General features: G+C 32.1%; 3 protein-coding genes across 3 annotated transcripts; 1 reads left to right on the forward strand and 2 right to left on the reverse strand.

The window, feature by feature from the left end:
• Positions 1-245: 245 nt before the first annotated feature.
• Positions 246-1,157, reverse strand: MRS3 (Fe(2+) transporter; the record flags this gene model as incomplete). The annotated part of the gene is made up of 1 exon (XM_071051222.1): positions 246-1,157. The coding sequence occupies one exon, from the start codon at positions 1,155-1,157 to the stop codon at positions 246-248; it is 912 nt and encodes a 303-aa protein (XP_070907918.1).
• Positions 1,158-5,373: 4,216 nt separating this feature from the next.
• RNJ42_01057 (C2H2-type zinc finger protein) lies at positions 5,374-6,339 on the reverse strand (the record flags this gene model as incomplete). Its single annotated transcript, XM_071051223.1, has 1 exon — positions 5,374-6,339. The coding sequence occupies one exon, from the start codon at positions 6,337-6,339 to the stop codon at positions 5,374-5,376; it is 966 nt and encodes a 321-aa protein (XP_070907919.1).
• Positions 6,340-15,535: 9,196 nt separating this feature from the next.
• On the forward strand, positions 15,536-16,216 carry RNJ42_01058 (uncharacterized protein; the record flags this gene model as incomplete). Its single annotated transcript, XM_071051224.1, has 1 exon — positions 15,536-16,216. One exon carries the CDS (start codon positions 15,536-15,538, stop codon positions 16,214-16,216), a length of 681 nt encoding a protein of 226 aa, XP_070907920.1.
• Between the last annotated feature and the right edge of the window lie 256 nt (positions 16,217-16,472).

Consider the following 16,472-nt stretch of genomic DNA (forward strand, 5'->3'; position numbering starts at 1 on the left):
AGAAAAAATGATAAACTGGTGAATAAAGGTAAGTGTCTGTACCAGTAATATAATGAGATGAAATGAAATGAAAATACATCAGGTAAAATAATAAAGGATCAAAAAGTAAATAACAAAAAAAAAAATTAGCAGTAATTTCAAGATAATAAGTAAAATGCAAAAAACCCTCCTTAGCATTTTAAGTGAAATTTAAATTATCATTCTCTATCGATGATTTCTAATGAATGTACGGAGAGCCCTCGCTGTTAATATTGTAGTAGGAAATGTTTTGCAAACTCATATGCTGTCCACGATATTGCTGTAGCTGGCATGTTAGCTAGAATTCTAGGCTTTACACCTTTCCAAAATCCCCTCCAACCATATGTTTGATATATAGCACTAGTGGCCTTTTTGAAAGTATCTGCTTGTTTAAAGACTTCTAAAGAGACCTTTTCGCTACCACGTACTTGGAGAGCAGTTTTGATACAGTCTAATGGGGTTGTAAGACCAGCACAAGCAGCACCACTAATACCACCGCATAGACAATGGATGAAAGGATTATATCCACCACTAGGGTTAATAAATTGGGTAGCGGTATCATAAATACCGAAATTCAGGGCTGCAAACGGTATATTCATGGCCAAAGTAGTAGGATATGAGTAGTAAAAAGCTTGGAAACCCTCTTTCTTGTATATATTCTTTGCAGTGTCCCACACGGAAACGTTAGTGTTCAATTGAATGCGCTGCTTTATGACATCAAATGGATTCATAAGGGCATCGGCAGCAATAGTTGCTGTGGCTCCTGAAAAGGCAGTCTTGAATGGATGATATTTACTAGTGCTCGAGCTTTCATCTATAAGGGCTGATTTGACCATCTCATAAGTAGCGAAGTAAACTGCATGGGCTGGACCTGCTCCTAGTAGAACAGATTGGACACCCTTCCATAAGACTAAAGAGCCCTCTGAGGCTGATATACTAGATATTTGTCTTAGCATTGTCGATGGTATCGGTTGTCCGCCTGTAGTTGTAACAGCATGCATTGCCTGTAATCTAGTCTTCAAAGCATCTAACGGGAATATTATGGAATGTTCCATAATACCCGCAAAAGCACCAGCCATGAGTTGGTGCACTAGTGGTGCATGATCCGGTAGGGCTTCATAATCTACCTCGGTGTCCATTGTTGTAAAATGTAAAATTTTCTTTTTGTTTTTGCTTCTAAATTTCAAGTTGATGTTTCTAAATACTTTTATTCAAGAAATAAACTTATCTTCTTCTCTTTTTAAGAATAATAAAATATAGGAAAGAATATTATAAGTGGAGGAATGGGGGGGATGATAGTATCACCTGATCTAGCGTATTCTCCAAGTTGGCATAAGATTCGAATATTCTGATATTAGTACTTATTAACAATAGATTTTTTGATAAGCATGTATATATATACATTCAATCCTGAAGAAGGGGGTGTCTGTTGTTTAATAAAAATAGTATTAGTAAGATTTAAAATGACTATGCTCCGAAAAATAAGTCCTCGGCCGTATAGAAGACCTTGTAGACCCTTCGACGTATAGAGGGAATCCATCGCAAACAAGAATCAAATGGAATGGAATCTGTCATCAAAAAGCCCTTCGCGTGGGGGGGAAGACGAGATTATTTTATGAAGGATCCACATAGATGCAGAGAAAACATTGCAGTAGCAACAGTTTTTGTAATAATTCCGTTTAAATTTCTTAATTAATAAGCATAAATAAGGTGCAGCCTGGGTCGGGAACATTTCGAAAAAAACCAAAAAAAATCATAGCTCCCTATCCGTGGGGCGTTTGGGTAATGTTCTAAACCAGTAGTGATGTGATATGGTTTGGAAAAAGAAGCTAGCATTGCAGCAGGGATGAGGGATGGCAGTAGATAGAGTGTGATTCGACTTTAAGAGAAAAGATATACACCCATTTTTTTTAAATTATTTTTCAAAACAAAATATTCTGTAAGGGGGAAGGGAGAGTGAGGTGAGTGATTTAAGAAAAGCGGAAAATAGATTGCAGCGAAATATCGGAGAGTATATACACACACTAACGACATCATAAAGCGAAAAGGTCTTCGAATGCTTACTAATCTTTTCATTACAAAATAAGAGAACAAATTAAGAGAACAAAAAAAGTGCCGGACTATAGCGTTTATCTTAAGAGTTCAAAGAATAGAAACGTAAATCACGTGTAAATAATTGCTATGTTATGAATTACTTCTAGACATTTCGTAAAATTAACCTAGTACATGTGATTGATTTTTCTATCTGTTATGATACCATAATGCTAAAATACAATAACATTAATAAGCCTTGTTGGCGCAATCGGTAGCGCGTATGACTCTTAATCATAAGGTTAGGGGTTCGAGCCCCCTACAGGGCTATTAATTTTTTTATTATATTTTCCATATTTGGTAGTCATACGGGTAATTTTGGAATCTGATCGATGAATTGCATATGATTGAGCAGAAACTAGAACCATTGATATTGGTTATTTCAATTTACTTTTCATTACTTAAAAAACTTTACGAATTGATTTTCATTCTCTATTAGATTTATTTTTTTTTCGGTTCTTTTTTTTTTTACCTTTTATTCTCTTTTAAGTACCCAAATGGGTGGATATTTATAATGACCTTTCCATATCCAATTCATCTCTTTTTTTATTTTATATATAGAAATTAACAGTTTTGGTAAAGAAAAGAAGATAACAACTGAACATGATTAAAATATTTTCGTTTGTCTTTCAATTTAGTACAGTGGTTATTCACAGAGAGAGAGAGAAGCAGAGAGAGAAAGGCCCGTTCTTAGTTTTTTTTATATTTTTAAACCATTGCAAGATTACCAAAACCTGGTGAGGTTGTGTACAAAACATCTCCTTTGTAGTTAATCGTATTTTCTTTTTCTATAAATATATGCATTTGATATAAGGCTAGAGCATTTGCAGCAAACCCCCTTTTTAAAAATGATGCAATAATCAGGAATGTGTGGGACCACTAACCTCTATAGAAGAAGCAATATTAATACTAAGTTCTTTATAGAAATACCCAGTGCGTAATACCTAATAAAAGGTAGGTGTTATCTTCAATGTTGGGGAAAGAAACTAAACTTTTGAAACAATTCAATTTAAAAAAAAAAAAACGTTATTCTTATTATATTTCTTTTCTTCAAGTAAAGCAGTATATTGTAGTAAAAAAATGAAGAACACAAACAAAAAAGATTAATTTTCATTTACTTTCCGGTTCCGGCTGATATATTATACATTGTACAAAGCAAGTCGCATAATCCTCATATTAAGGTATACTTGTTATCTTGCACTTAAAATAGTAGAAACTATATCCCAATTTCTTTTTGCTGAACTGAATTATATATTTCTTCTAAAGAATACAAATTGTTCTTTTGATGTTTCATATTGTTACCGACAGATGGACAATTTTTCGATGACCTACCCCCTTATTAAAAAAAAATTTCTTCATCAAGTAACAACCAAAACTGATCTTCAGCATTTAGGAGTTAAAACAAATATAAATTCTCGGAGTTCTGGCTGGTGGTTGTTTTTTTTTCATGTTTATCAGGGATAATAACATTTGTTATGTCCCAATTAAGAAATGAAACTGAAAGGCAAATCCTTTTGTTTTAAGTGCAACACATAAAGAAGAATATTTCCTTGTTTGAATTTTGCCAAGAACTTTTTAATTCTTTCTCTCTACTTTACTTGTTAAAAGAATAGTCTACGCCTTCTCGACGCTTTCTATTCCACCGTACTATCTAAAGTGGTATCCTCATACAATATCCTCAGTTCTATTGATAATAGTGACGGTATGTTGTCGCAACACTGTCGTTTGTATGACAAAGCCCTTTTTTGGATCTTTTCAGTTTTTTCTTTTTCTAGAGTGTAAAGAATACCCATACTTAATAGTCTATCGGTTGTAATCGATAGATAATAATTCCTTTTTTCCAATTAAGTACACACTACTCCAGAAAATCGGTCGAAGAAATTTCCATTCGTTTTTCTGTGCTATCTCTTTTTTTAGGCAGTTGGCTTTTCTCTCTTGCGCCCAAAAATTTATTTTTGTCTTGTCACATGAAATAGGAGGTCTACACAGAAATTCCCCTAGCAAAGGCAATTTTTGTCTATTATTGTACTAGTAAAGGTTATGGTGATTTTCCATATCTAGTGGTATATCGGTTTATTGGATTCTATCGGCTCATAATAAAATTTTCAATGTCTTATTTTACCTTCTTAGATGATTTATCCGTAGAATGAGTCCTAAGAAAGTTTAAACAACGTAATTCTTGTTAGTTATTACTCTTTTCGTGAAATTAATTCTCAGTCTCAGCTGGTGTGTGTAGCTATTTTTTCTTTTTATTGAATTTACTTTATTGCTCGCTGCCTATGATTTGTAATAAATTCTTCATATGCTAATTCAGTGCCTTAATGTTTGGCCGATGGTCTTTTCGGCCTCAAACATAAAATAGATATACGTTATAGACATTACATATGTTAAAATTAAAAGCGCCATATGCTAAGAATCAAAAATAAACACCTTATGTGTATGGACATGTGGAAATAATGACATTATTTTTACGTAATATTCAAAAGGATCATAATGATGGATATAGTGGTAATAATAAAAAGTAAAGAAGCAAGTAATCTATATGAACGAACCGATAATGGCATTCATCATATAGCAAATACTAATACGTTTAGATAGAGGCAAAAACGAAAACCTAAAAAATTACAATTATACTTCCTCACATCACATGAACTATAACTAAAATAAAATAAAACTAGGTCACTGCTGGACTGACTCGAATAAAATAGTAGTTGCAGGTAGTAAAGTAAATAGTATACTAGAAATAGTAGTAAATTTGCATTTGTTGAATATATCTACATAAAATAAAAATATTATTAAATGATACTTAGCTTTAAAGCAATAGTATAGTAAAAAATAATAATAAAACAGGTAAATTTGAATAAAATAAAATAACACATCTTAAGGTAAATTGAAAGGGAGAAAAATTAAATTAAATTAAAGGAAGTCATCCATCTATCAGCAGTAATAGAAATAAATATGTCAAGTAACAGAAACATCTTTCCAGCTGTCTTGTTGACATGTAGCAGTATTAAGAAGACAATAAATAAATCTTCAGAAAAAAGTATTCAAATAATGGATAAATATTCCATATTTGAGAACAGGTAATAGTCGTAAGCATTAGTAAAAGGTATAGGCAAATAATAACGTGACCCAAATATACTGTAGTGGTTGTAATTTGGTTAGCTATATGTTTTTTAATCGTTAGCGGGTATGGTAGTTAAGTAAAAACAGATAATTTTCATTTTTTGGAATAGTAAAAGAAAAGAAGAATGGCTTTATCCGTTATGTACATGAGGTAGTCTTAGAAAGCTTCTTTCTTTCATGACATTTCAAGTGCCTTAGCATATTGCTCTTAACATTGAAAGATTTCTTACAATCTTGCCATGGACATTTGAATGGAGTATCACCAGTGTGGATTAAGTAATGTGTCTTTAACGTAGAAGGTCTTGAGCATATCTTACCACAAACAGGACACTGCTTTCTTAGCTTTGATAGCTCGTCAATAGCACTAACAGTAATACTCGTGCTGTCATTCCTTGATTTCAAAGTAGGAGAGTGACTCTTAGATCTCCTAGATACATTGGTCTTCTTTGGAGCCTTTGTCGTTATACTTACTGGAGGGGTTGTAGTTGGGTTATGTGTATTGACCAATGAGCCAGTCCTTTGTCCTTCAAATACGGTTGGCATCTGAAGACTAGAAGTAGAAGCCGACCTAGAGGAGAATGCAGAAGGTGGTGTTGAGATTGGTGTGGTTGCTGTAGATTCAAGAACTTGCGAATTCATCGAACAGTTAGAATAGTTCGATAGGGAACGATCCATTACGATGGTGCCGTTAGCGTTCAGTTGCTGCTGAGACATGGCCACCAAGTTAGAGTGCGAAAAATCAGGGCTTCCATTATTAGAAGACAGACAAGGAGTTATCGATCTTGGTGGTGGTACGTAGTAATGGTATTGTTGAGGTTGTGTTTGTGGTTGTGGTGGAGATTGTGATGTTAGTTTAACCAATCCGATATTTTGATAATGAGGCACCTCTGGAGGGGATGGCATCATTTGTTGCTGATTGTTACATTTGCCTACTATCGAAGAGATTGGAGGCAGAGTTATAGTGCCCTTATCATTACTCTTCGTAATCTTGTTGGCAATTGCAGCAATTGGTGGCATTTGCTCATTGCGGTTTACAGGAATTGGTGCTTGTACACTGTATTGGTATGGCATACCGTTCTGTTGCATGACCAAATAGTTATTCATGTTTAATAATTATATGTTGTTGTGGTATTTGTTTTTTAGTTCGAGTTTTAGTACCTCTAAAATAGTCACTTATTTTTTAATTAAAAGATAATAAGCAAAAATGAGATTTAATTATTTTGATGATGTATTGATTCTTTTTTTTCCCTTAAAAAAGTTAGTTTTGGAAGGTATGATTATTTTTTTTATATATATAGATTTTTTTTTTGTTCCAAATACAATTAAATGAATAAAGTATTGATGGTAATTGGTAAATTTTTTAGGTGTTGATGTGATGTAATTCTGGAATGTTGAAAATGAGTAAATTATTTTTAGAATCTCAAGAATAAGAAAAAAAAAAGTTATATGTTGAAAGAGAGAAAAGGAAAATGAGACGTAATTTATCTATTTATATATTTACTATACCTTATATATGTTTGAATGTGAATTGGAAAGTTAGGGAAGATATCATAAAATGGGAAAGAAAAAAGAGATAATAGCAGCATAGGGAGGGAAAAAAATAAATAAAAATTATAAAAAAAAAAAAAAGGAATCAATTAAACATTTCTTGGTATTTTCTTAAAAAGAAGAAAAAAACTACATTTCTAGGATAAATAGATAGTTAAGAAAATAGAAGATGGGTTAATACTTTTTTCTTTATGTTAAAAAAAGGATATATGTTCTAGTAGCATTATACATCGAATGATACATGGTCCTGCGGTTAGTGAAAGAACAGTCAGCAGAGTAGAAGAACTGATAATTAGCAGTGATAGAAATAGAGAGAGGAATACTTGCGGCGGATATTAACATTTATCTTTACGGTATTTTACGTGGGCGCGGGTTTTGGATCCGCCTCGCGTTCAGTATAAATGCTGTTGTACAAAGGGTTTTTTGTTCTACAGGGTGTATCTGTGAGTAGTAATAAGCAAAACGATCAGTTTACAATTATTTTTTTGTTTGTTCATTCAAGGGCAAAAGAAAGGAAAGAGTACCGTTGTTGTTTGTTGTTTGTTGTACTCTGCGTTCTCTCTTTAGTGTCTTTCATTTTCCTGCCAAATTACCAATAATATTTTATTTTATTTCCTACTTTTCTTTTTTGAAGCTTGCAAAGGAAAAACATATAGTGATAATAATACAGGACCAAGTGGAAAAGGACAACTACTACCATTTCAAATCCCAAAAGGCCCTGCTATGATTTCTATAAAAGTTACTTACCGTAATTATTTTTTTTTGTTTTCTGGGATTTTGCTTTTATGTTGTATTTTTCCGTAGCATACTTGATTTTCCCTGCTTGCTGCATTTGATTCTCAGTTAAAGTCAATCAATTGAACTTGACATGTAGTATTCCTCTACACCCTTTCTTTTTCCTTCTTTACTTTCAACTATTAAATGTTTTTTTCCACTCCCCCCTCAAAAGAATACATTTCAACGTAGAGATAATTGTCCCTTACTCTTCACATTTGTTGATCCTTTTCTGTACACTACCGTTGTCTTTGTCAAGGCATTGCACGGACAAATGAAGCTAAACCCGTCTATCAATATGGGTTAGAGGGTTTTGTATGAGGCCGAGCTCAGTCCTATGTAAAAGAAAGAAAACAGAAAGCAAAAAAAAAAAAGTAAGAAAAATTAAATAAAATAAAGATTTGCTGCTTAGAAGTCAATGTATTATTAGTGCATAATCCTTTCTCAGAATTCAAAGGAGAAAGGGAGAAAGGAACAGTAATTAAATAGAAGAATAGCAAAGTAAAAACAAAAAAAAATAAATGAAGATCACATTCGGTCGCCCCCGAGCACTCTTACTACAAGAAAATCTAAAAGAAATCAAAGAAGTCAATCGAAAGATAAAAAAACAACTATAAGAGTAATGCTGAACCCTTAACTTTCTCTGCACAATTTTTTAGGGAGGCTATTTTACATCTAAAAAACGCAAAAAAATAAAATTTAAAATATACGGCCGAAATTTTGCCCTTCGGTACCATTACGATTTTCTCTAGTCCCGAAGGAGAAAAAAAAAAAAGCTGAACAAATTCCGTACACCTTTTACAAAAAAAGAAAGAAACAAAGAAAAAGTAGTTTTTTTGAAAAGACGTAATATGGGAAAATGAAAAAGAAAAGAAGTAATATATCAAAAATATATCCCACTTCAGTGAATGTGATGTGCAGCGGGATTTCTCTGCTACTCCCACGAGAAGAGAATCAGAGCAGATCAAAATTCGTAGTATGAAAGTAGTTGGTCTTTTTGGATGTTGGGGGCGATTGATTTGAATTTTTAATGAATAAGGCGTACTACGCAGCATTAACTGACGATGTTTTTTCCTCTTTTCTCCCCCATTTTTTTTCTATTAGCATCTATGTGATTCTTTTTTTTTTCTAATCTCAATTCGTAAATGTAAATTACGTGGCAAATAAGGAGATATGAAAACAAAAAAAAAAAACAAAAAAACAAAGTAAAATAGTAGACAAAGACCGTGGAGGAGTTTATAAAATAGTTCTCACAGAAAATATTGGAGGATCAGAATGTGTATGGAAGATCTTTTTTCTTTGATTAAATATGAAGGGGGGGGAAAGAAGGCGAGAGACATGAGAATCGAATTCAGAAAGTCTGGTAGTAGAAGTCGATAGACTAAATCCATACAGGTAGTAACAGCTAGAAAGACAAAGAGAACAGTGAATTGATTTTCAGGTTGCCCCCAACTTCTCAAGTCACGGGAATAATATTAAAGTGACGAGCTTAGAGGCACATGTACAATTTTGGAAGTCCTCTTAAAGCGGCCAAGAAGGGTGGGGGTGTATGGTGTATGTTATTCTCATTAGGGTAGTACAATGAGCTTTTTCTTATTTTACAACACCTTTTTCACGCCACTTGTGCAAAATAGCAATAAGAATATAAAAAAAATAAAATATTTTGAGGCGTTGTTTCTTAACATGCGCATAATTCTGAGTCAGCCAAAAAAAAAATAATTATGCTAACAAAACTGAAAATAAATATAGTCTAAAAAATAAAAATAAAAAACATCATGAGGTGGCTTTAGTGAAAAGCCCACAAATAAATTCAAGTTTGTGATCTCCCTTAAGCATAGATAAATACACTAGAAAAAATGATCCTCAGAGAATAAACGTAGTAGTTGGATTTTTTTATTCTTTACAGAAAGATCTCTGGGCATGACTTCAATGTACAAGAGAGTTGATCAAGAAAACACTAACGGTGTTTTTTTGTTGTTTTTTTCATCTGTATCGTCAGTATGTTATCCTATATACTGATACTTTGCTGTAAAGGTTTTCAGAGGCCAATTGTGATCACCTATGTTAAGATTTCAACGTAAGTATTCTTCATTTTTCTTTTCCAAAAGGTGTTCGCTTAAGATCATGTCCTTACTATCCATAGAAAAAAACATCTGAAAAATAAACATACTTTGCTTATTTTTTTCTATTTGGGGAAATACCTCTCATTAATAATACGTATATCAGACTATGAAAAAAAAGAGTAGTATTTAGATTGCTGAGAGAAACGGAGGAGTATGCTTTAAAAAAAAAGTTGTGGTCGTACTAAGAAGGAAATAACAGAAGATAAAAATAAGTAAGCTACGTAGCCATCGTTCTAATGTTTTCTACTAATTGTAAAACTTAGTGTTGCTCTTTAACAATGGGAGGTGTTATTGCATGTTTGTATTTATTTTCTTTCTTTTTTTTGCCCTCTCTCCCACTGCTACATATCTTTAAGGTAACAAGCCTCAATAAATATGCGAAATAGAGCAAAAAAAATTTTTAAACCATTTATGATTTTCTTATCCGCGGACAATCCTCTGCACACTTCTTGTATCAACCCACATAACACTTTGCTTGTGTGGGCATGTGAACGGGACAAAAAGAAAAAAGGTCTATAAAGCACATCAGGACCCTTCCAATATTTGCCACAAAATAGTCTTTCGTTTGAAAAAAAAAAACTGATTTCTTTTTTTTCCGCTGGAACAAAAATCAGCGTATATCATTCCGCTATAACGAAGAAAACGCCATATAGACTCTATTACACAAATTTAGCAGAAAGAAGAAAAATACAATGGAGGGAATAATAAATCTTGGATGATCCCAATGATATGGGGTTTTTTTGTTATTGATTTTTTTACATGCTACAAAATGACGAAAAGATCAACTAGCCTCCTTCTAACCGAAATTTACAATGCTTTTCTTCATCGATTTTCTTGTTACCAAAGTTATTCCTTAGCTACTTTCTTGTTTGTTGATTTATTTAATTAACGGAAGTTGAATTTCTATAGTTTAAGGGGTATGAAATTAGTAAAAAAATAATAAGAAGATGTGGAAAAGCAACTATTACCAAAGAAATATGCTAAAATGAACGGCGATTCCACCTTTGTTCTGATGATTCTTTAGTATCTCGGACAATATATGTATTGCTGGTCACGCTTGTGCGTTTTCCTCCCCAGTTATGTGTTTTTTGTTTTTTATTTTTTTGCTTTTTTGCCTAGCCTAGAAAGATTGTTCTCCAAGGATGCTGATCAAAATAAAAGACAGGCAATTGTGAATAGATGTAAGTTATTAACATAATACTAGATTGAGTGGGAGAAAAAAATAAACAACTTCGGTTTTTTTCTTTCTTTTTTCTAATATTTTATTCCCACAAAGATCTACATAAGTAAAAAAAATTGAAAATAAAAAGTCATTATCAACCAAGCCTACTGCACCTCAGAAAGAGAATTCTCGGAACAAGCCGACGAATATTTTTAAGGTTTTAATGAGCTGGAGCCCGAATGCTAGGCTTTCTAAGAAACCCTTGTAGTATTACTTTGCTTACATGAACTTGTATTCCGACCACAATATCAGAGACACTGAAAAGAATTCACGCACTGCTGATCCGTAGTATAGTTATTTCCTCTCTACAGGCAGAAGGTCATTCCTGCAGCTACGGTTCATATAACCTTTCAACCTTGTGATATAGAATTGTTAACCCAGAGGTGGAGCATTGTAAATCAGCAGCAGATACCACTTATGGGAATTGCTGCTCTACAGGTGATTCTAAAACCATAATTGAATTGTTTTTATTTCTTTTTATTTTCCAAAAAAAGCAATTATTTTTTATATAGTTCAAAATTTTCCGAAGTGAAATCAAAAAATAAAAAATAAAAAAAAAGGGATCAAAAAGATTAATATTGGTGTAATAATCAATTCATGTCAGCATTGTTGTTTTTTTTGACCCAGAAAGGTCAGTAAAAGCTAATAAATACACCACTGTAAGTTAAATATTTTTTAATAACTTTCTGGCCATTTAGTTATAAGAATGATAGGGAAAAAATCAATTCTAAATTATTGTTTTGATTTAACCCCAAATTGGATTATTTGTTGGTTACTTTCTTTTGGGAAGAACAATTCCTACGGAGCGCATTTTGGGTTCTAAAGACAACAGTTTTAGCTGGCTAAAAAATATCTGTTTTTAGCATATCAAAGTGATTAATCTAACAATAGATGCATAGTTCCATGGGGTAAAAAAAGATTGTATTTTTCGATTGTTAGTTTGTTTTTTCTAAAGTAACATTTTAAAATTGATACCCAAATGGGCTTGAATGGCAGGATCGCAACAGGCACAAAGGAAGAACCTTTCACCCCATTATCTTACTATTGTATAACTTGTAATTTGTAAGAAACATAAATAAAAACATAAATTTTCAAAATAGATAGATAGGGAAAATGAAAAAAGAAAGAGAATATCTATAGGTGGCAATGTTAAAGACTACAAAATATTAGAGCATTAAAATTGAGAGCGAAAAACGTATAGATTTTGTTGCTATTACTTAATAAGGCAAAGACACTGTATTCAAGGGGGATGGGATATGATATATCTACTAATAAAAGTGGTTATTTTGGGTTTTTCTGAGGTATCCAACAAATATCATCAAGTATTGAGGAAAAAAAAACTCTTTGCCTCTGATTTAAATAAATAGTAGTAATTTCCTAATAGAAAAAAGCTATTTTTACGTAGTATTCTTTGAGAATAGTATTGTAAACTATTGTAAAAGAAAAGAATTACATATATATTGGCCTAGTGTACAAAAATTAGGCTAGTCGTATTTTGAACAAGGAAATAGCACACTTATATCCACACGTATTACGTTGTCTGACCTACAGAATTTAAAATATTATTGCTAACTGGGGAATTTGTTGATATTTTAATTTTTATTTTAACCTTGATTTTTATTTTAACGTAAACATTAAGTTATGGACCGAGGTTCAAGTTCTTTTTTTATTGTGAAAACATAGTTAAGGATATGACAGAGTTTTTTTTCTTTTTCTTGCCTCTGTCGACCTTTTTGTTTATATATGCTCTCTTTCTCTTTGCGAATAGTATCTCCAACTACCAAAGTTTCTAAGTTGAGATAATCTTAGAGAATTTTTCAAATATTCCTAATGGGCTAGAAGAATTGAGTAGTTATTTTTAGTTTCCGCGCCTTTTTATTGGGAGATCTCTTTAACCAAAAACTATATATAGCACTAAACCATTAAGTGGGCAATATGTATACCTCAGAACAGTATTACAAAGCAGGAAATTACTTTTCAAGGACCTGTAAACCTTGATTTAAGTTCTTTTTCTTTTTTTCAACAAAATTCTTTTTAATTCCTACCAGCTGTTCTAGTTAAAAAGAAAGGTTTACATAAAAAAAACGTCCGTCGCTCTTATATAGCTCCTAAATTAGCATTCTTTCAGAAGTAATGAAAGATTACAAAAGCAAGAGAGCATCATTTTCTTTCTTTTTTTCATACTTGTGCTCTTCTCACCCTCTTCTCTTGATTTTATTATTTTTTTTTTTCTTACACTTGTTTTGTTTTATTTCGTACAGTAATCTCTCTGCAAAGTTGATCATACGAATTATATCATCTTCGTCAGTTTGAATCTATGATCCCGTCATGCAAGCATTACCTGATTTTGCCGTCAGTGGAGCATCACAGCAGACAGAAATTATTAAAAAGTTTCTGATTTTTTTAGCACTGCTAGAATAAGCGCAGGCCCTTTTCTTTCTTGCCTCTTATTCTAAATAGGGAAGTAATCCATACCCTTATTTTTGCGCAAATTTCATTGATCGTCAGCCGTTTTTTATTCAGGGTTTTCATTTGTGCCACTTGTTGTCGGCATTACTAATTTTTTTACCCAAAAGCTAGTTTCTTTTTTTTTAAATTTTTATAAGAAAAATATAAAATATTTCCTACGATTGTTGTGTGCTCAGTAAACAAAAAAAAAATGGGGGTGAGAGAGGTTAGAGGGTGATGTTAATAAGAATTACAACAGAAGAGTACGTACAAGCTCTATTTACATTTAATATAAATCATATAGTGGAACCACATTTTTTTTTATCCCTCTTTTCATCCCTCTTTTTTTTTTCTTTTCTAAAGTTGTGCTTTCTTTCTTTTTCTAATATTTTTAGTTACGTGAATTGAGCAGTGCGTTCATAGCTTTGATATGTTGCCATGCTTTGTTCCTCTTGGCAACAGAAATAACTCATTGGGTTTTTCTCAACTGATCCCCTAATGAAAGAAAAAAAATATTATCATGGATCTATTTATTTTTTTTTGCAACCAAAAAAGTAGTGAAAGACCGAGTTTTAAGGGTACAGAAAAATATAAAAAAAAAAAACTGGAATTAATACAATAAAAAAAAAAATGAGATACATTGCTAAGAGATATTATGAGAGCCTATAATAATTGATATAGAATGTTTCAATTGTTTAGAGTGTAACTTTTGAAGTTTTTGTAATAGAATAAGTTTAGCGTTAAACGCACTTTTCCATTTGCCACATTTAGTATATCTAGACGTACATTAATTAGCATAAATATCAATCATAATGTAGCAAATAAAACATTGCCTTAGCTATTCCCCAATAAATTAAATGGAGATTTGAGAAACTTTTAACAAAAGGAGGGCAAATTTATTCCTTTACTCTTAAAAGAAACAAAAGTAATCTGGTCACGTCATATACTATTTAGGTAGTTGTTGTTCCCATAACCGCCACACCCCTTTAAAACCCCTCCTTCAAACTAGTCAAAAAAAAGAACAAAAACAAGATTGTGAAGAGAGAGAGAAGAGGTACAGCTTGTTAAATTCTATAGTATTTTTGTTCTCTATTTTTTTTTTCACCAATACTCTAGTTGTAGAAAACTACTTTGCTTTTAGCTAGAATCTTACATTTTCTTTCTTTTTTTAAATCGATTCCCTCCATGATGATGCATCGTGAGTATTTCCATATTAGGTAATATTTGCTTTTGCTAGAAAAAAAAAACTTCTAATTAAGAATTTTCGTGCTTTGTACGTAAAAGCTGAGTAATGCTTACATTGGTCGAAGCTGATGACCGAGCGAGGTTCGACTGGCTGTAGGAAAAAAAACACCGACTCAATTGATCATGCATAGAATTCACCAACAGAGGGCTTCTGAGTGAAAAAAAATACTTAGATAGAGCGGGGGGAGAAATAAAAATTAAAATAAGAAAAAAAGAAAGATAAAAAGGGGGCGTTCAACATAAAGTAGCGAAGCTTAAAATGAATTGACACGGATGCAAACAATAAATATTTCCAACAAAAATAGTACAAATATAGTAAATCAATATCTTACTATTTATGGTCAAATTTTGTCAGAAGCTGTCGTAGAAGTGCAGATTGTCGCAACAACAATTACGCAAATCCGTGTAATTTTGCAAAAAAAAAAAAAATGACTTGGACCTGGCAATGATCTTCCGCGGTAAATCAGGTGGAGGAGTTAAAAGTTATAATATAGAAATGTACTTCACTTGTAGTGCTTTAAGAAAACAGCACAACAACCAATAGTAATAAAATCAAGAGAAATGTTTTTGTGTCAGAGAAGTTGGCGCGCAAGAACGATCGAAAATAAACAGAAAGGCAGTAACAATCTTTAAAAAAAAAAACAGAAATAAATAATATGTATTTACAGAATGCTCTTCGCAAAAGGAAGAGTGGGGGGACTTTTCCGAGAGCTAGTGCAGGTATAAGGAGTTCAGCATTTTTGGGGATATCAGTTTAAGAGTAGCGCAAATTTAAGGCGGATATAAAAAAAAAAATATTCGGTTCAAAAATAAAGATAGCTTTAAGGAAGAAAATCCACTTGGAAAAAGAAAAGCTTACTGATAGCAGCTAGCATAAGAAAGAAAAATAAAAATACTCGTGTTAGAAAAGAGAGTAATAATATTAGCTATACTTTTATAAATGTTATATGATATAATTCCGCGGGACTTGGATGAGAAACTACATGGATTAAAGAAACTAAATGATCAAATATTGAATGAAGAATTACGAACCGAGCATGAAAATAATAATCCTGAAGAGGGAGAAGAAGACGTACCTGTAGATGTTCAATCCATAAGAACAGAGTCCGTAGCTACTACTACCTCCTCTGCATTATTGCTCAATTATGAAATTACTCACTATTTCCTTCCATTTTTGAACAATCTGATTAAGAGTTTTTATTCCTTCTACGAGGAAATATCTGAGGTTGAACAATTAGATTTTAGGCTAACACAACTTAGAAAATCATTGATAACTAAGGGTCCAGGCTGTAATTATAACATTCGCAGTAGTAAACAGCTTTTTGATATTCATTACAAGGATACAGAGAGCTCTCCTTTTAAAAATAATAGTGTTAACAGTCTAGAACTTTGTAAATTTTGTGAAATATTAGATTCGATTCTTTTTCTTCAGACTAAATTATTAAATTCTTACAATAATAAGCATAATACTCTAAAAATAGACTATAATTTGGATTTATTGTATTCGATATTTCTAAACCCGCGCAATTTCGGCTTAAAGGAAAGCGAACATGTGAAAACATTAAAGTTAGAAATATTCAATGCACTTACGGTATTATTCAACTCTGAATACAACGTTTAATATTTTCACACCTTCATTAAAAGGTACATTCCAGTCAATGCTGCCCTACATTCTATATTTGCTTTAATTTTACCCTCAGCAAAATATATCGTTTTTGTATGTGTGAGTGTAGTACGTATACTATGTCAATCCTTTTGAATATTCTTTATCAAATACTTTGTATTATACCTTAACCAATAATTATTAAAAGGGTCTGACTTCTAATTTCCTTATAGGTTGTTATTAATGTACCTTTTTTCAAACGCGAAACTATTTA

The sequence above is a fragment of the Nakaseomyces bracarensis genome, assembly GCF_045282275.1.
Source record: "Nakaseomyces bracarensis strain CBM3 chromosome Unknown Scaff5_0, whole genome shotgun sequence".
Classification (NCBI taxonomy): Eukaryota; Fungi; Ascomycota; class Saccharomycetes; order Saccharomycetales; family Saccharomycetaceae; genus Nakaseomyces; species Nakaseomyces bracarensis.